Genomic DNA, 19573 nt, shown 5'->3' with positions numbered 1-19573 from the left:
TAAAACAGGTGGGCTAGTTCTAATGATGCTGGAATTGAGTGGGGTTTAGTAATTGATAATATTGTGGTTTAACTGAAAGCATCCTGTCCGATATTCGCTTGGTAAGCTATCAAAAGCACGTGTTCCTAACTGTTCCTCTTCTCTTCCTCATTCAGATCGAGTGCATGGTGGCTTCAGAGGTTATGCAGAGACACAAGAAGCTACAGTTTGAAAGGGGTGAGTGGGAGAGGAAACGATCTGTGACCGCCTCACTACTCATAGCCTGATGTGTGTGTGTGTGTGCGTCCGTGTGTGTGCGTCCGTGTGTGTGCGTCCGTGTGTGTGCGTCCGTGTGTGTGCGTCCGTGTGTGTGCGTCCGTGTGTGTGCGTCCGTGTGTGTGCGTCCGTGTGTGTGCGTCCGTGTGTGTGCGTCCGTGTGTGTGCGTCCGTGTGTGTGCGTCCGTGTGTGTGCGTCCGTGTGTGTGCGTCCGTGTGTGTGCGTCCGTGTGTGTGTGTGTGTGGGTCCGTGTGCGTCCGTGTGTGCGTCCGTGTGTGCGTGTGTGCGTGTGTGTGTGTGTGTGTGTGTGTGTGTGTGCCGTGTGTGTGTGTGCCGTGTGTGTGTGCCGTGTGTGTGTGCCGTGTGTGTGTGCCGTGTGTGTGTGTGCCGTGTGTGTGTGCCGTGTGTGTGTGCCGTGTGCGTGCGTCCGTGTGCCGTGTGTGTGTCTCGCTCGCGCGTCCGTGTGTGTCTCGCTCGCGCGTCCGTGTGTGTCTCGCTCGCGCGTCCGTGTGTGTCTCGCTCGCGCCTGTCCGTGTGTGTGTGTGTCTCGCGCCTGTCCGTGTGTGCGTCCGTGTGTGTGTGCGTCCGTGTGTGTGTGCGCGTCCGTGTGTGTGCGTCCGTGTGCCGTGTGTGTGTCTCGCTCGCGCGTCCGTGTGTGTGTCTCGCTCGCGCGTCCGTGTCTCGCTCGCGCGTCCGTGTGTGTCTCGCTCGCGCGTCCGTGTGTGTCTCGCTCGCGCGTCCGTGTGTGTCTCGCTCGCGCGTTCGTGTGTCTCGCGCCTGTCCGTGTGTGTGTGTCTCTCGCCTGTCCGTGTGTGTGTGTCTCTCGCTCGCCCGTGTGTGTCTCGCTCGCCCGTGTGTGTCTCGCTCGCCCGTGTGTGTCTCGTGCCCGTCCGTAGGTGTCTCGTGCCCGTCCGTAGGTGTCTCGTGCCCGTCCGTAGGTGTCTCGTGCCCGTCCGTAGGTGTCTACTCTGGTCACAGGAGCCCCACCTGTGTCCCTTGTCTCCCCACACCATTTTAAAGTGATCTGGAGGACAATGACAACCCTCTACCTTGTCATTTATGTACAGCCTTTTTCCACTCTCTCTACAACATCTCTCATTCTTTACCTGGACTCTCACAGTCTCCAGTCCAGGATTATCAGAAGTGTCATCCCCGAATCAGAATGTTTGTCCTGTTGACCTATCGTGTCCTGGCTTCGAGCCTGTCTCTGTCCCAATCAAATTTGAACACAAGTCGCTATCAAAGAGAGGAAAGAGGGCTACAGTGCTTTCGGAAAGTATTCAGACCTCTTTCCTTTTTCCACGTTTTGTTATGTTACAGTAGGACTGGGCGACATATCAATAATTATAGAGGTAATTACATCCCTCTAACGATATAAAAACGTTTAGATTCATTTTTCGATAATGTCGATATAGAATAATTAGGTACAGCAGTCCATTTCACCTCTGACGCAGCAGGAACGTGCGGCGGAGAAGTGACAATATGCACGTGGAGAGGTATATGCCGACTTAAAACCACTTAGCACCTCGGGTGATGGAGTAGCCACTATTAACCACGAAAAATGTGTGATGTAGTCACAAACAGTGGCAGTGATAGCCATGGAGAAGGAACAGCTTCCAACATAGAAATTATTGATAAAAAGGGTTCAACTGTTTCAGTTATTTGGAAGTGGTTGGGCTTTTTGAAGTCCGACAAAGAGCAGAGCAATGTGCAAATTCTGCCGTACACAGGTGGCCAAGTCACCATCTGAAGAAAAATCACTATTTGGCACATGCAGAAAGTTTGAGTTTGCACCTCGGATTGATAAACTCCCCTCAAGAATCAGCCAATCTAGGGATGTTCGTCCGAAGCAGTCAACACTGACAGCGTTTATGCCCTACGAGCAAACATCTAAAAGACACAAGGACATCGCAAAATATCTTATGCATTGCATTGCCAAGGACATGCGACCAATTAGCGCAGTCGAAAAGGAAGGTTTCAAGAGACTTATCAATTTAATGGACCCAAGGTACGTGCCCCCTGACCGCAAACATTTCTCTCACACAGCACTGGAATCTTCCAAATAAATGCCTTCAAACATCATACTTTCCCAACGACCACACGGGTAAAGCAATAGCAGAGTGGCTCATTGACGGGGCTCATATAGCAGAGGGTACTCAGTCAAGACAGACAGGTCTGCATTACAACGGATAGTGGTGCGAACGTGGTGAAGGCCGCTCACATCAACAAATGGACCCGACTGCAATGTTTTGGACATCGTCTGCACTTGGCCATTCCTAAGTAACCTTGTCAATTGTGTATATTGACGTGATTGGTTAGATGAAGTTAAATGAGTTAAAATGCATATTGACTTGCAGTATTTTTTTCTTTCTTTCTCAAGACTTGTAAGGGTTTACAGCTTAAAAAAAAAGTGGAGTTAAAATGTTACTTGTGAGTTCTACTTCTGACAATAAATAAGAAACATTAAAGCCTTTGGTTTGTTCAGGCATTCTTGAGTCTGAAGCAGATATGAACCTTTTTTAAACATTATTTGATTATTGTGATAATTATCGTTATCGAATTAAAAAATATATATATATTGTGATGATTTATTTTCCATATCGTCCAGTCCTACGTTACAGCCTTATTCTATAATGTATTAAATAAAAAAATCTTCCTCATCAATCTACACACAATACCCCATAATGACTAAGTGAAAAGTTTTTTTGACTATTTTTTTTACAAATGTATGTGCTGCAGAGGGACAAGAGAGACATGTGAAAATGAGTTTTGATCAGTCATCAAAATAAAAGTGCTATAAACAAGTTGGCTGAAAAAACGTATGAATGAAAAAAAACTGTAGTTTTTGTGCAGGTACAGCCAACTAGCGCAAAAACATATTGTCAGGGACTGGGAGATTAGTCCAGATTAAGGGAAAGATGAACAGAACAAAGTAAATGTTTTATTTTATTTTTTTACAATTACATAAGTCCTCCATTGCTTTGGAATGACACGTCCGGTTTTGTCTGGAAATACTTGGGAGAAAAGGGATTTTTTTCTCAGGATGGAACGCTTTGTAAAATGTCAGGAGAATATTCAACCCTAGTGTGCATGCTTACACATACAAGAACACACACAAAATATGGTGACCGTGGCCACATTAGATCCCCATAAATGGGTAAAAATATTTAAGAAAAGCCAGGGAGAAGAGTGGGTAAAGGCAGTCAGCCATCTCATCAACGTTCCAGGCCAGCGAATCAGAATAGTGTCTGAAACTGTTCCATATTTGGCAGAGCCCAAGACTGCATGTGGAATTGTGTGCAAGCAAGAGGCTGTTGCATTGGACACAAGCATTGTGTGTTTTTGATTGGGACAGGATGATCAGGTTTGTTTTGTAGCGACAGACCAAACATTGAGCATCTGCCAGTTTTGTTCGGTTGATGCTAATTTAAATAGAGAAAAATAGAAGTGCATTTAGCTGCCCTGTTATGGACCAACTGAAGGTGATTTTGTGTATGTCAAATTAGACATGATTGGGAGTTTGTTTACGTCAGTCACAATTGCGATTTGGTTTGGTACACATACAATCTCACTATACACACAGACATGAAAGATGACAGTCAATAATAAAATAGTAAAAAAATACATGGAATTATTGTATTTGGATTGTTTTTGCTATCATTAATATCACTAATTTCTGCAAAAAGTAATTGCGTTGAAAGTGTGTTACCACATGTAACGACATAGGCACTACAATCACTTATGAACTCAGGTCACTATGCCACTACCACACAGGCAGGCTGGGGTTACAGTACAGTCTTTTGGTGACACCTTGTTTTGTGCCACCACAGAGGTGCTTCTGGACCCGTGTCTGATGTGGTGCCCGTCGTCGTCGTGCCAGGCAGTGTGCCAGCTGAAGGAGACTGAGGTGGCGCTGCCCCAGCTGGTGCAGTGTGCCGTGTGCACCCTGGAGTTCTGCTCTGCCTGCAAGGCTAACTGGCACCCCGGGCAGGCCTGCCCACCACCGGAGAACAACCTGCCCATCACCGCCTTCCTACCTGGAGAGACCAGGTATGGAACTAGACGGGAAGTTTTTACAATTGTCAATACCGTTTATTAAACGATTTATTTTGAAGTTTTTTTTAAATAAATGGGTATTTTTGCTGCTTTTTAAGTAAATACATGATGTCAACTTGTGCAATATGTTCGGAGATAAAGAACAGCGAGTTCTTCATTTCACCCGTCACATTGTTATGAAGCTTATGGTAGACCCCAGTCACGTGGCGCCTGTTTACAAGCACACAACGACGGTAGACCAGAGCCTTGTGAGTCATTCGTTGTTGTGCGGCATGCACCAGGTGATCTAGTTAAGGTATGGAATTCACAACTAAATGTTTGCCAGCTAGAAATCTTTAACTATTTTAAGTTAACTGTCTAAAATGTGATAAATGCTCTGCAGCTGTGCGTTTGGTTTGCTAATTTAGTAGGTAGTTAGCTATCTAGCTAACGTTAAGTGCTTAGCTTCTTCCAAAATTAAGCATTCGCTTGGTAACCGCAGAGAATCCCCTCCTTGATCAGGAGCCTTGCAGGCTAATATTTGTTTTGTGCGTGCTGAAAACTGTGAGTATAATTTCTTTGTTACTTGTTTAGGTCAGAAACTGCACAGTGTTTGCAATGTGTTTGTTAGCATGTAGTTAACATGTGCTTGTTAGCATTGCTAAACTTTTGGATTACAGAGTATCAGTGAACCTTGTGTTCAGTGCCGGTATTCCTGAATATCCCAGTATGGAACAAAGTCTGTATGAAGGTATGACCATCTAGATACCACCCAAGAGTCTTCTTTTTTTTTCTTCGTCTCAATCACTTCCTATCCTCCCGGACACATCCTTCCTACCCGTAAGAGACCAGGTATAGAGCTGGAGTTTTGTCCTCTTCCTCCTCCTGTCTTCACCATCTTTAAGATGCCCTCCAGCCATCTTAACTTTTTACTGTTGAAAAGCGATATCCCAAGTATAAATATATTAGAGAACATACACTAAAGGGTAAAAAAAAAAATCTGTTTTGAGCAAAAAGTTTACTGCAGACTTCAAGGTGTATAGGGCATTCAAGCCAGAGTTGGTCTGATGGCATGTCGTGATGTCATCAGCCTCCCCCTTGTTTGAGGGGCAATAGAGAACAAAAGAGGGAAGGCTTGCCACTTTAACACACTCTCCTTCCCATCACCTCAAACTAGTTGAATAGGGTTACACTCGTGACAACTGAATGACATTTCATCCCAAAAAGCAGCACATGGGGCCTTATTCAATCAACCTGCTTAACTGGCTTTCCCCAATAAATGACACTGTAAGCATTGTTTTGTTGAGAGCATAAACATACATTTGTTCTTATTTTGGAAACCCTGGTGCAGTGATCCACGTACATACATGCATTGTATTTAGCTGTCATTGTTTCCTTCTCATGTTGATCTGTCCTCTACCTAGGACACAGCCTCTGTCCTCTCTACTGAAGACACTGTGAGGACACAACCTCTGGTCCCTGTGGGAACCTGTATTTACAATCCAGCCAGCTCTCTGTTTCTGGATACCAGCCTAGCTACTGCTATCTCAAGGCCATCAGACTGTTAAACAGCCACCAGTAACACTGAGTGGCTGCTGCCAACACACTGACACTGACTCAACTCCAGCCACTTTAATAATGGGAATTGATGGGAAATGATGTAAATATATCACTAGCCACTTTAAACAATGCTACCTTATATAATGTTACTTACCCTACATTATTCATCTCATATGCATACGTATATACTGTACTCTATATCCTTATGTAATACATGTATCACTAGCCACTTTAAACTATGCCACTTTGTTTACATACTCATCTCATTTGTACATACTGTACTCGATACCATCTACTGTATCTTGCCTATGCTGCTCTGTACCATCACTCATTCATATATCCTTATGTACATATTCTTTATCCCCTTACACTGTGTACAAGACAGTAGTTTTGGAATTGTTAGTTAGATTACTTGTTATTACTGCATTGTCGGAGCTAGAAGCACAAGCATTTCGCTACACTCGCATTAACATCTGCTAACCATGTGTATGTGACAAATAAAATTTGATTTGATTTGATGGTTCCAGGAAGCCTGCTGCTCTCATGCGTAACACTATGGCATGAATCATGTAGTAGTCTCTAGTCATCTAGTACATTTTTGTGGATATTTAATATGACCGAGTGTATTGGCTGGAGCAGATTGCCTGACGGTAGTGCTGAGACCCATGGGGTCAGTTAAGGCTACCCGGGGTTGACTAAAGTCATCTGATGAAAGTTGTACCGGGAGCAAGTAGATCAATTTATGATCGTAACTCATAGCCAATTTGGATGAGTTGTCTACTTAAAATTATAGAATATGGTGGCCCAGTATTAAAGCCATCTGAAAGTAGAGTGAAGGGGAGAGTTGTTGAGTTGTCCTCAGATGTCACGAAAGGCACCAGTGTTAAAGGGACTGTTCAGGATTTTACAACTTCAGTAGTCTGTGGGCCAGGAGAAACTGATCCATGGTTCGGTTTTCTCTTAACAGCCACAACAAACTTTCACCATGGCCAAATCAATTCTCATCAACTCCACATTTAGTTGCTACTTAAACATCATTTCCCCATACAATAAAAAATCAAAAACATGCCCCATCACTTCCATTGATTGTTAGCTAGTGGTGGCTAAAGTTAATGTTTTTTTTTAATTCTTCTTAGGGGTGGATCAGCTCAATATTGCGGGAAGATTGTTGCTTCCATCAATGTAATTGTCTGCATCATCTCCAATCCCCCATATATATTTTTGGGGTAAATATATCCATATACAGCTGTGGCCAAAAGTTGAGAATGACACACATTAATTTTCAGTCTGCTGCCTCAGTTTGTATGAAGGCAATTTGCATATACTGCAGAATGTTATGAATAGTGATCAGGTGAATTGCAATTAATTGCTAAGTCCCTCTTTGCCATGCAAATGAACTGAATCCCCCAAAAACATTTCCACTGCATTTCAGCCCTGCCACAAAAGGTCCAGCTGACATCATGTCAGTGATTCTCTCGTTAACACAGGTGTGAGTGTTGACGAGGACAAGGCTGGAGATCACTCTGTCATGCTGATTGAGTTCGAATAACAGACTGGAAGCTTCAAAAGGAGGGTGGTGCTTGGAATCATTGTTCTTCCTCTGTCAATCATGGTTACCTGCAAGGAAACAAGTGCCGTCATCATTGCTTTGCACAAAAAGGGCTTCACAGGCAAGGATATTGCTGCCAGTAAGATTGCACCAAAATCAAACATTAATCGGATCATCAAGAACTTCAAGTAGAGCGGTTCAATTGTTGTGAAGAAGGCTTCAGGGCACCCAAGAAAGTCCAGCAAGCACCAGGACCGTCTCCTAAAGTCGATTCCGCTGCAGTATCGGGGCACCACCAGTACAGGGCTTGCTCGGGAATGGCAGCAGGCAGGTGTGAGTGCATCTGCACGCACAGTGAGGTGAAGAATTTTGGAGGATGGCCTGCTGTCAAGAAGGGCAGCAAAGAAGCCACTTCTCTCCAGGAAAAACATCAGGGACATACTGATATTCTGCAAAAGGTACAGGGATTGGATTGCTGAGAACTGGGGTAAAGTAATTTTCGCTGAATCCCCTTTCCGGTTGTTTGGGGCAACCTGGAAAAAAGCTTGTCCGTAGAAGACAAGTTGAGAGCTACCATCAGTCCTGTGTCATGCCAACAGTAAAGCATCCTGAGACCATTCATGTGTGGGGTTGCTTCTCAGCCAAGGGAGTGGGCTCACTCACAATTTTGCCTAAGAACACAGCCATGAATAAAGAATGGTACCAACACATCCTCTGAGAGCAACTTCTCCCAACCATCCAGGACCAGTTTGGTGAAGAACAATGCCTTTTCCAGCATGATGGAGCACTTTGCCATAAGGCAAAAGTGATAACTAAGTGGCTCGGGAACAAAACATCGATATTTTGGGTCCATGGCCAGGAAACTCCCCAGACCTTAATCCCATTGAGAACTTGTGATCAATCCTCAAGAGGCGGGTGGACAAACAAAAACCCACAAATTCTCCAAGCATTGATTATGCAAGAATTGGCTGCCATCAGTCAGGATGTGGCCCAAAAGTTAATTGACAGCATGCCAGGGCGGATTGCAGAGGTCTTGAAAAAAGGGGTCAACACTGCAAATATTGACTCTTTGCATCAACTTCATGTAATTGTCAATAAAAATCCTTTGACACTTATGAAATGCTTGTAATTATACTTCAGTATTCCATAGTAACATCTGACAAAAATATCTAAAGACACTGAAGCAGCAAACTTTGTTGAAATGAATTTGTCATTCTAAAAACTTTTGGCCACGACTGTACATACACTTACATACATATGCATACATAAACACATACCTATATACAGTGGGGCAAAAAAGTATTTAGTCAGCCACCAATTGTGCAAGTTCTCCCACTTAAAAAGATGAGAGGCCTGTAATTTTCATCATAGGTACACTTCAACTATGACAGACAAAATGAGAAAAACAAATCCAGAAAATCACATTGTAGGATTTTTAATGAATTTATTTGCAAATTATGGTGGAAAATAAGTATTTGGTCACCGACAAACAAGCAAGATTTCTGGCTCTCACAGACCTGTAACTTCTTCTTTAAGAGGCTCATCTGTCCTCCACTCGTTACCTGTATTAATGGCACCTGTTTGAACTTATCAGTATAAAAGACACCTGTCCACAACCTCAAACAGTCACAGTCCAAACTCCACTATGGCCAAGACCAAAGAGCTGTCAAAGGACACCAGAAACAAAATTGTAGACCTGCACCAGGCTGGGAAGACTGAATCTGCAATAGGTAAGCAGCTTGGTTTGAAGAAATCAACTGTGGGTGCAATTATTAGGAGATGGAAGATATACAAGACCACTGATAATCACGTGGATTTCAATTTGACATATTTTTTTAAATGTGATGTTTCACAAAAGTACTGAACCTTTCTATTCTCATAGCTTCTGCAGATTGTAAATTAAAATGTTTGCTAAAATAATTATTATATTATTTATTGATTGATTGACTATGGCTTTTTAAATCACCCAGTATTGCTATCTGCAGCGTTAGTTCTAGGCGAATGTTGCAATGCTTCAACCATTCCTGGAACATTCTATTGGTTGTAATTTAAATAGAAAAATTTGACGTTTTGAATCCGGCATTGTTTTGTGTGTCAATTCATTAACCATGTGCCATGGAATGGGTACAACGAAAATCTCTTCCCAACTATTTTGCAATTTATACAGCTGTCAGTTTTTTTGGTCCTTAAATGAAATTGATACGTTTTATTTGCCACACTTTTCTTTAACCATTTGTTAGCTTGTCAGCTAATGGTTGTATTGTTTGTATTGTCTGTTTAAGGAAAACCATGGATTACAGTTTCCCATGGACTAACTTCAGGATGAGGAACCAACTAACACCCAGTTGTAAAATCCTGAACAATTCATATTTTAACGCGGCAATCAGCTGTTGAATAATACCAAATCGTACTTCCCGCCTCTGTTTGGGTAAAAAGCTGAGGAATGGGGCTGGAGACCTGTAGCCACTATAATATTCATAGACAGAGCTATGGATGCAAGGATTGACCATCCATGATTTCCAAATGGAAATTTTAACAACGTTTTGAGGCTTTACATTGTTTACAAACAGGGTAAAACAGGCATATTTTGGTTTCTCATGGGGTACTAATTTCATGAGGCATTTATAATTCAAATTACTCAAGGGGTACATATAATTCATTTTTACGTCCCAAAATGGATGTAGGAGCTGCAGATTGCCCTTTTACTACTACTCTCTCCCCACTGTCAAGACTTCAATTATGGCTTGTATGGCTCTTACTGTGATGCTTCAGTTGTCTCAACAGTGAGCTCTGGAGTACATTCTTCCTTCTCTCTCTCCTTGAAGAGGGGAGGGGAAATTAGTCTCCTTATTTGAATGGCCTCCTCTTACACTATTAGCCCGTTCTGCAACCAGCTGACATATGAAGGCATTATCACAAAGGGCAAATGTTATCCTCAGTGGACCGATCCCATTTTGCACGGAGCTTTCTGCCTTTCACTGATATTTGTTTTAGTTTCTCTCTGTTGCCATTGCTCATATGAAACAGACACTCTCCTCAAACCTCACAGTGATCCATGTATTTTACCTTCTGATCTTGAAGCTGTATTACATTACATTCAGGCCTCCATCACTTTCCTTCCAAAGTAGATGCTAGAATCAAGTCATTTTTTGTTACAAAATTGCTGTCAGGGTATCAAATTAAGGAGGAAGTAAGAGGTGTGCCTTAATTCACTCTGGCTGTATGTGATCAATAGCTGGATAATTGGCTCAAGAAATTAACATGCTTGTTCTGTGTCCAGTTTATTGCAAGCTTGGGTCTATTGTGCACTTAGAAAGGCTATAACAGCTCTGTGGCATGATAAGCTGTATGGGTGGAAAATCTCTGGGTCTCTGATGTATCGTGGTCTTTGTAAGCATAATTCAGAATAAACGCTTGTTTCAAACAGAATTTGTTTAAGAAACGTAACACACACTGAACGTTGCTCTCTCACTGTCTCCTCAGCTCCTTTTACAAGAGTGACGACGATGACGGTCCCATCAAGCGCTGTCCCAAGTGTAAGGTGTACATCGAGAGAGACGAGGGCTGTGCCCAGATGATGTGCAAGAACTGCAAACATGCCTTCTGCTGGTACTGCCTGGAGTCACTGGACGTGAGTAGAGAACCCTGTCTCACTCACACACACACGTCTTTCTGCTGGTACTGCCTGGAGTCACTGGACGTGAGTAGAGAACCCTGTCTCTCTCTCTCTCACACATACACATGCCTTTCTGCTGGTACTTTCTAGAGTTCCTGGACTTGAGAAGAACGTTGTCTCAATGTTTGCCTGAAACACCTCTGCTCGCATGCTGCTACAACATGCTGATGTTCCTATAGAATAATGCACACGTATCTTTGCCAAGGATTTTTAAATTCGCTGTACAGAGAATGTTGCACCTGACTGCAATACAGCAGTCTGAAATCTGTATAGAATTCACTCCGTCTGGTGTTAGCAGTGATTCAATGTGTTACATGGGGAGTAATAGCACTACAGGAGGAGTGATAAAGGCTGCAGGCCAATGTCTTTCCAAATCCATGACGTTTGATACAAGGCAATGGAACTGAAACAACCGTTTTTATTTATTTGTCATCTGTGCTTGTAGGAAGCTTTACTGGCAGTTTCTTAAGTAAATCCTAATTTCAGACCACAGGCAATTTAGACTGCACTGGTAATTTAAAAGCAATTTTCTCTTTCTTTCTGAGTACTAATGATAGATCATTATTCTCTCTCTCTGGTGTGTGTGTGTGTGTGTGACAGGATGACTTCCTCCTGATCCACTTTGACAAAGGACCCTGTCGAAACAAACTAGGCCACTCCAGGTCGTCTGTCATCTGGCACAGAACACAGGTGAGTTACAGTATGTTAGCACACTCACTGTTCTCCTTCATAACTTTCTGTCTCTCGCTCTCTTTCACACACTGGACTTCGTGTTCAACATGAATACACATGGACGGTGCTATGTAAAAACACTGGTCGGTAGGAGAGCACAGGTTGGTTCATGTGCTCTAGATGTTGGCCCATTGTTGGTGAGAACATGTCTGACATTGCTATCTTCTAGGTAATGTCCTTTGTATGTGTACATTTACTAGTCAATGGGTAATGGTACATCTTTTAGTTTGGCACAAATGTGACCGGCTGCTCAATATCTTGCGTTACAACATGCATAACCATGTTGTAACTGACTGGCGCAGTGATCTAAGGCACTGCATCTCAGTGCTTGAGGCGTCACTACAGACACCCTGGTTCGAATCCAGTCTGTATTAGAACCCGCCGTGATCGGGTGTCCCATAGGGCGGTGCACAATTGGCCTGGTTTGTCTGGTCAGTCGTCCGGGTTTGACTGGTGTAGGCCATCATTGTAAATAAGAATTTGTTCTTAACTGACCTGCCTCGTTAAAGGTTCAAACATAACACTTGCCATACATTGGGAAATCAAATGAAAGTCCATGTGTCCTTTAGAATTGTTATTTTAATATTCATTTAATGCAACAACAAAACAATTTCATCTTACATCACCAAGTCATTTTTCAGCTATAAGTACAGTAACTTCGAGCACATATCTATTCATAGACAAGCACGTTTCCCGTGTTTTAATAGTGTTGTGACTGCTAGCTTACACACTGGCATCTGTTGCCCAATGGGACAGGCTGAGTCATTTGAGCATGGTTACAGCTCGTGTACTGCACCTCCTGTACCCAGCCCGTACAACCTCGCTGCTTCCTACCCAGCCCGTACAACCTCGCTGCTTCCTACCCAGCCCGTACAACCTCGCTGCTTCCTACCCAGCCCGTACAACCTCGCTGCTTCCTACCCAGCCCGTACAACCTCGCTGCTTCCTACGCAGCCCGTACAACCTCGCTGCTTCCTACCCAGCCCGTACAACCTCACTGCTTCCTACGCAGCCCGTACAACCTCACTGCTTCCTACGCAGCCCGTACAACCTCACTGCTTCCTACGCAGCCCGTACAACCTCACTGCTTCCTACGCAGCCCGTACAACCTCACTGCTTCCTACGCAGCCCGTACAACCTCACTGCTTCCTACGCAGCCCGTACAACCTCACTGCTTCCTACGCAGCCCGTACAACCTCACTGCTTCCTACGCAGCCCGTACAACCTCACTGCTTCCTACGCAGCCCGTACAACCTCACTGCTTCCTACGCAGCCCGTACAACCTCACTGCTTCCTACGCAGCCCGTACAACCTCACTGCTTCCTACGCAGCCCGTACAACCTCACTGCTTCCTACGCAGCCCGTACAACCTCACTGCTTCCTACGCAGCCCGTACAACCTCACTGCTTCCTACGCAGCCCGTACAACCTCACTGCTTCCTACGCAGCCCGTACAACCTCACTGCTTCCTACGCAACCCGTACAACCTCACTGCTCCCTACTCAGCCCGTACAACCTCACTGCGTCCTACGCAGCCTGTACAACCTCACTGCTTCCAAGGACCTTGTCGCTCTCTCAAACTCCTCACGAACACCTAACACATGGCCCTTATTCACAAAAGGGGTGCTGATCTTGGGATCTAAAAGGCTAAACTGATCATAGATCAGCACTTTTTATGAATAAAGGCCCTGATTTGATAGGGCAAATCCTGCCTTGATGAAAGCTCAGCCTCTGTCTGACTTCAGATCAGTTATTGGATTGTGTCCACTAGGGATGCTATAAGAGGAATGAAGGTCACCTCTCCAGGCTTACTGTTCTCAGACCAGACATGGTATATTCTATACGATAGCATTGTCGGGGTTTGTTCTTATGGGCACACAGGATATCATGTTAATACAGGTATACCGGCACAACTAAAGGTTAATGTGGTGCTCGTCTGGGGAATTCATGTAAATATTAATACCTCCACAAGAGGAACTGAAACACCCAAGAGTGGATCTCAACTATGATATTTACCCATGCTTGGTGATCTTTAATTAAAATGTTTTTGTCAAAGGATATTATGTTAAACCATCTAGCTGACTGTCAAAATGGTCTGTTTGCAGTTATTTTTAGATAACTATATCTCACTCTCTGCCGTCTTGTCCTTCACAGACCTACCCTGAGGTGATCCCCAAAATTACTCTTGCTCTGAAACTGGCAGAATTGCATTATGTTATTTTCCCTGTAAATGCATGTTTTGTATGCCATTTTGTTGCTGAGGAGATGTTGGGCTGGAATCAGATGCCACCATGTGGTGGGATAGGTGACTTGCACAACAAAGATTGAAAATAAAAGGGATGCCCAGCACTCACAAGGGTTTATGTTCAATAAGGCCAAACGAGAAAATGATTTGAGAAGAAAAGTGGAAATAGCTTGGAGTCTAATTATCATGTTAAGGGATTTCGCAGATGCTAGTCCTCTTTAAAGTGGTTTCTCTATAGTGTGGCATGTGTTGTCCTTTTGATATGTTTGCTATGTATCTAAACAAACAGTGTCTTCTCTCCTGGTGCTTCGGTCTTGTTGCAGTCTCTCACCCTCTTACTTTCTCTCATCCCGTCTCCCCCTCTCTCTCCCTCCTCTCTACTTTCTCTCCCCCTCTCTACTTTCTCTCCCCCTCTCTCTCCCTCTCTACTTTCTCTCTCCCTCTCTACTTTCTCTCTCCCTCTCTACTTTCTCTCCCCCTCTCTACTTTCTCTCCTCCCCTCTCTCTCCCTCTCTACTTTCTCTCCTCCCCTCTCTCTCCCTCTCTACTTTCTCTCCTCCCCTCTCTCTCCCTCTCTACTTTCTCTCCTCCCCTCTCTCCCTCCTCTCTACTTTTTCTCCTCCCCTCTCTCCCTCTCTACTTTCTCTCCTCCCCTCTCTCCCTCCTCTTCTTTCTCTCCCCCCCTCTCTCCCCCTCTCTCTCCCTCTCTACTTTCTCTCCTCCCCTCTCTCTCCCTCTCTACTTTCTCTCCTCCCCTCTCTCCCTCCTCTCTACTTTCCCCCCCCCCTCTCTCTCTCCCTCTCTACTTTCTCTCTCCTCCCCTCTCTCTCCCTCTCTCTTCTTTCTCTTGCTCTCACTCTCTCCAGGTGGTGGGGATCTTCGCTGGCTTTGGCCTGCTCCTGCTGGTGGCCTCTCCCTTCCTCCTCCTGGCCACACCATTCATCCTCTGCTGCAAGTGCAAGTGCAGCAAAGGAGATGATGACCCCTTTCCCACCTAAACCTCACCCCACCAACACAGGCGGGTGAAGAGTCCGCCCCCCCCTCCCCCGCCATGGACCATTTTTTTCCTTGTTTTCCCCTATTGCCTCCCTCCAACCTTGGAGTGCTGCTTTATTTAATGGGACTTGGGCCTAGCCACTTCCCAATCATCACTCCACAGTGTCATGGTGGGAGTGGAGAAGGAGGAGTTGACCCCATGCCCACTGGCCTGGTAGATGAGGTCAAAGGTCACGGGTCAGACTTTGAGGAGGACAATGATGCCCCTCTGTGTGGATTTGGGGGCTTGTGTAACTATACTGTAGCAGGGCCACTCTGAGGCCTCGGCTGTGCTTCAGGCAGTACAAGACAAGAGGAGGGTGTTTTATCAAGATGAAGGATAAACACATTAGGATGTCTTGGTCAGGGTTGGGCTCAATTCTAATTGAAGGCAGTCCATTTAGGAATTAAACAAAAATTAAATAATTGATCAAATTGCATTTATTTTAAATTACTTCTCAATAAACTTAACTGTAAACTTTTTATTTCACAAGTTTTTACATTTCAGAATTTAAATTTCAAATCACTTCCATGAATTGACTGCCTTCAATTTGAGTTGAGCCTCCCTGTTCTAGAACCATGCAGGAACAGCTTGAATCGGAGGACCTTTCACTTGAACTCACTTTAATCAAGTTTTGTTCATTTGTCAAACACATAGCTCCCCCCCCCCCCCCACTCTCTGTGTAGCTGTCAACATACAGGAAGTAGCACTGGAGTTACGTGATGACCCACGTTTTGTGTTCACTGTTTGCACATGTGACTCCCGTTTGTCACTTTAAGGACCGGGGCGGGAGTTCAGACGTTTTCTCTCTCACTCCCCTGTACAGCACGTTCTCTTGTTGATGTCAGTGTTTTTGTAATCTTTCGCTATGTTCCAAACTATCAGCAAGAAAGTATTCATTTTACAAACTGGATTTGAACTCTTATGTGTCTACAGGTATTTTTGACGGTGTCCCAAACTCACTCTCACGTCCCAATAAGATAATCATGGGCCTGTATTCACAGTCTCAGAGTAGGACTGCTGATCTAGGAAAGACTAAACGAATCCTAGGTTAGCATTCTTACTCTGAAACACTTTGTGAATACAGGCCCTGAACCTTAGTGTCGTCATCCACACAGACGGAAACAAACCATTTGGAATCAACAGAAGCGACTTCTGTTGTCAAATGGAATACCTGAATATAGATGTCCTGACGTTTTAATTCCGAGTTCCTCTGAACCCAGATAATCATATTGCTTAGCCAAATAGAACAAATGGTTTTAAATCAATTAGAAAAGTAGCCAAAAAGCCACCTTTAGTTTCCAGAAGAAAAAAAACATGGCTTTTGTCCAGTTCCGTCCTTGTGAAAGCACACTTAAATAATGAATTTGTTTAATGCATCACAATCAGTCATTAAAACCTGTTTATTGTCAGGTAGAACATAAGAGATGAATTCATGTCTCTCTGATACAAAGATGTCTCTTCATATCCATATCACATTGATGTTGGTCATATATATCCAACTACTGTAATGAACAATAATCCTATACAAGTGTTTTTTGTTGTGAACTAGTGGACAACTTACATATGTTAGTGGTATGGTTGTCAATGTTTTCATTGGGAGAAAGTTGAGATCTCACACTCTCTACATGCAGCTAACGTTTGCAGGGCTATCAAAATGTCAAGAACTTCACTAGACTGTTTTGGACACATCCGAAAGCTGCTCTACACATCACTGTATCTATGCAAGTTCGTGCGTTTCCAATCTTACTAGGTCTTGCTAATAGTGTGGTCATATCAAGTGGTCCAGTATGTTATACCAGATTCCCTGTGCCATCTCTTCATACGGTAGTGTTTTACAACAGGGGGGTTGACTTGCATCAGATGTAACATGGGTTTGATTTGACCTATCTGGGAAGCCATAATCACCGTCATTTGTCCTCATGTTGTTCCATAAGATTGTGGTGAGGATGCATGTACATGTTACATGTAGCTACACCGTTTCTCACTCTGAAACACATCTAAAAGGGCAATCTGCTGCATCCATTTTTTGACTTTTTAAAGTCATAATATATAGCCATTGATTCATGAAGAATATAACGGTCTCATGAGCTTAGTTCAACTGTATAAACCCATTAGAAACCAAACTATAAGCTTGTTTTACTCATTTGTAAACACTAATAATTCTATAGCCTCAAAATGGTTAACTATAGTTTTGATATTTAATGGATGGTCAGTCCTTGCATCCATAGCTGTTTTATGAATTTCTACATCTACTGTTTACCAAAACAGTGGCAGGGTGCCCACTCTTTTTATTGCTTGAACTGAAGATTGACCCTAAACTCAAGAGATGAGTCATTATCATTCCGTCCATCACTTAGCTACTTTGGAACACATACAGAATACTGAGAAACTCTTCAGAGAAGTCCCTGATTTTTAATGTTGCTCTCCTCGTAGCATTCAAATAGGGGCTATGGCAGTTAATGGAACTAGTGTCAGAGGGGCTATGGCAGTTAATGGAACTAGTGTCAGAGGGGCTATGGCAGTTAATGGAACTATCATCAGCAATCACCTTACCTCATGGTAGCCATTCCTTTAAAAACAAAGATAATGTTAGCCTAAATGTTTGAGTACCTCGCCTGTAGCCTCATTTTCTTCTAACCCTTAATGCATCAAAGCCTGTAATTCCCAAAAAATTCAGTTGATCTTATTGACCCTTTTCTGTCAGTAAGGAATATAAAGGTTTCAACTGAACATGTGGATCACTGAGCTGACCATGTCTTTGTATGACAATCGTGCCAAGAAGGTCTCGTGTGTGTGTGGCAATGGTGAAATTGAATGGTGTAGAGTGAATAGTTTGAAGCGTCTAAGAATTTGTCAAATTAAATCTGCGATCTTGTTTCCGTATGGTGTGGATGTTAATGTTGGAGGTTGAGCCTTGGAATACTCTATGGTATGACGTGTACTATTGTTTTCGTTTTCAAGATGTAGTATGTTCATTAAATACTGTTTTTTTGAATGGGTTTGGAGATCAGAAATGTATCCGCTATTTCCAGATTTCCGCAACTCGGAGACATGGAAGGATGGCATTGCAGGACTATAGGAAATGTAACACTCAACTTGTTTCCACTTCTCTTATCATCCATTTGGTATAGTTGGGATGTTGAGCTGAGAAGAAATCCTGAATATTTGTTCTCTGCCTCAACTGATTTAGGTTGCTGGCTTTTCATATGGTTACACAGTATCTACCAATCAACCTCCAAGGACTCGTTCAGTCATTGGTGTCATCTGGTTTCATTCAGCATTATGCAGCAAAGGGCCAAAAAATTTACATTTTAAACGCTGTTCACCTTGAGGTGATGCCATGCATGTTGCACAATTATTTTCTAAGATTTGATACTTCTATTGCTTTGTCCACATTTCTACTGAGATGTATGTAGGTTGTCCAAAAAAAATCCATTGCTCTTGTTTTTAAAATGCATGTTGTACTCTACCATTACTATGCGTTTTAAGAACCCATACTATGCCTCTTCATTTTAGGGACTGAAACAAGTCCTTAAATTTCTGTCATGACATACTCTATCCTGGCTTTTGAAGTTTGCCTTTTACACTTAAGATACTGTACGTAGGTTGCCTTTGTGTTATACTTGTTCTGTTGGCTTTGATGCAGTTGATCATACATTTCATTACTTTCAACTATTTTCAACTTTTCAAAAGATGGAACCTTTTTAAATTGGCATGTGTGGTGGATATCCTTCGATAAACCAACATTGTACTTCTCCCATGTATCTACAGTTTCACGAACACTGTGACATGGAATAAATGTGGTTCTTTTTTTGTGACTCGTGTCTCCTTTGGACATAAATGCATCAAACATATTCACATTAATGTCTGATTCACAGTATGGTCATCCAGAATTGTACTGCGCTGGTCCTTTTCAGCAACTATGGGGGATGTGTAAGCAGACCAGTACAACTTGGTTTGTCCGTACGATGTGAATAAGGGAATACGTTGAGCATAACGTTGAAAGCGGTGTTTTCAACTTCTTTTCAACCAAAAAGTTGTATTTTCAACATCTTTTGCTCATAATGAAGTTCTCACTAGTCCTCATCGGTCCCAGGAATATGACTGGTGTAAGTGCGCCCACTGGTGTTGAAAGATGGATGGTACGTTTGTCTTCCTCAAACACAATAGGATATTTTCATTCCAGTCGGCTTAAATATCACTGAAAAGAGATGTGCAAATGAATTGAACAACCTCCGTCAGTGTGTTGGTCTTATTTGAAGGGAGACCTATCCAGTAAACCTTGGCTTTTCCAGTGGTGCACATGACTTATTGTATGTTCCTTCTAGGACATTCAATCAAATCTATTCATAGTGTTGCTGCTGACCTTCCCCTCTCTGCCAGTTCTTGGCTTTGCACTGTGACAGGTTCTCAGAATAAGCCAAGTGTACCTATAATCAGAATAGTCAACATTAATTTCCTGGCACCAGCTCATAAATAAAA

General features: G+C 43.3%; 1 protein-coding gene across 2 annotated transcripts in view; it reads left to right on the top strand.

The window, feature by feature from the left end:
• LOC139375368 (probable E3 ubiquitin-protein ligase RNF144A-A) overlaps positions 1-18909 on the top strand; it is a 67996-nt gene extending 49087 nt beyond the window's left edge. Inside the window, exons 4-8 of one of the 2 annotated variants that reach the window (XM_071117089.1) lie at positions 156-216; positions 4087-4306; positions 10884-11031; positions 11677-11766; positions 14919-18909. In XM_071117089.1, the coding sequence (XP_070973190.1) occupies positions 156-216; positions 4087-4306; positions 10884-11031; positions 11677-11766; positions 14919-15050 (651 nt within the window). In that variant the 3' untranslated portion in view covers positions 15051-18909. The remainder of the gene's footprint in view (positions 1-155; positions 217-4086; positions 4307-10883; positions 11032-11676; positions 11767-14918) is intronic. The other variant, XM_071117090.1, reaches the window with a different exon arrangement.
• The last annotated feature ends 664 nt before the right edge of the window (positions 18910-19573 follow it).

Source organism: Oncorhynchus clarkii, chromosome 19 (assembly GCF_045791955.1).
Source record: "Oncorhynchus clarkii lewisi isolate Uvic-CL-2024 chromosome 19, UVic_Ocla_1.0, whole genome shotgun sequence".
Classification (NCBI taxonomy): Eukaryota; Metazoa; Chordata; class Actinopteri; order Salmoniformes; family Salmonidae; genus Oncorhynchus; species Oncorhynchus clarkii.
The sequence above is the reverse complement of the archived record's forward strand: the minus strand, read 5'-3'. Positions and strand labels throughout refer to the sequence as shown.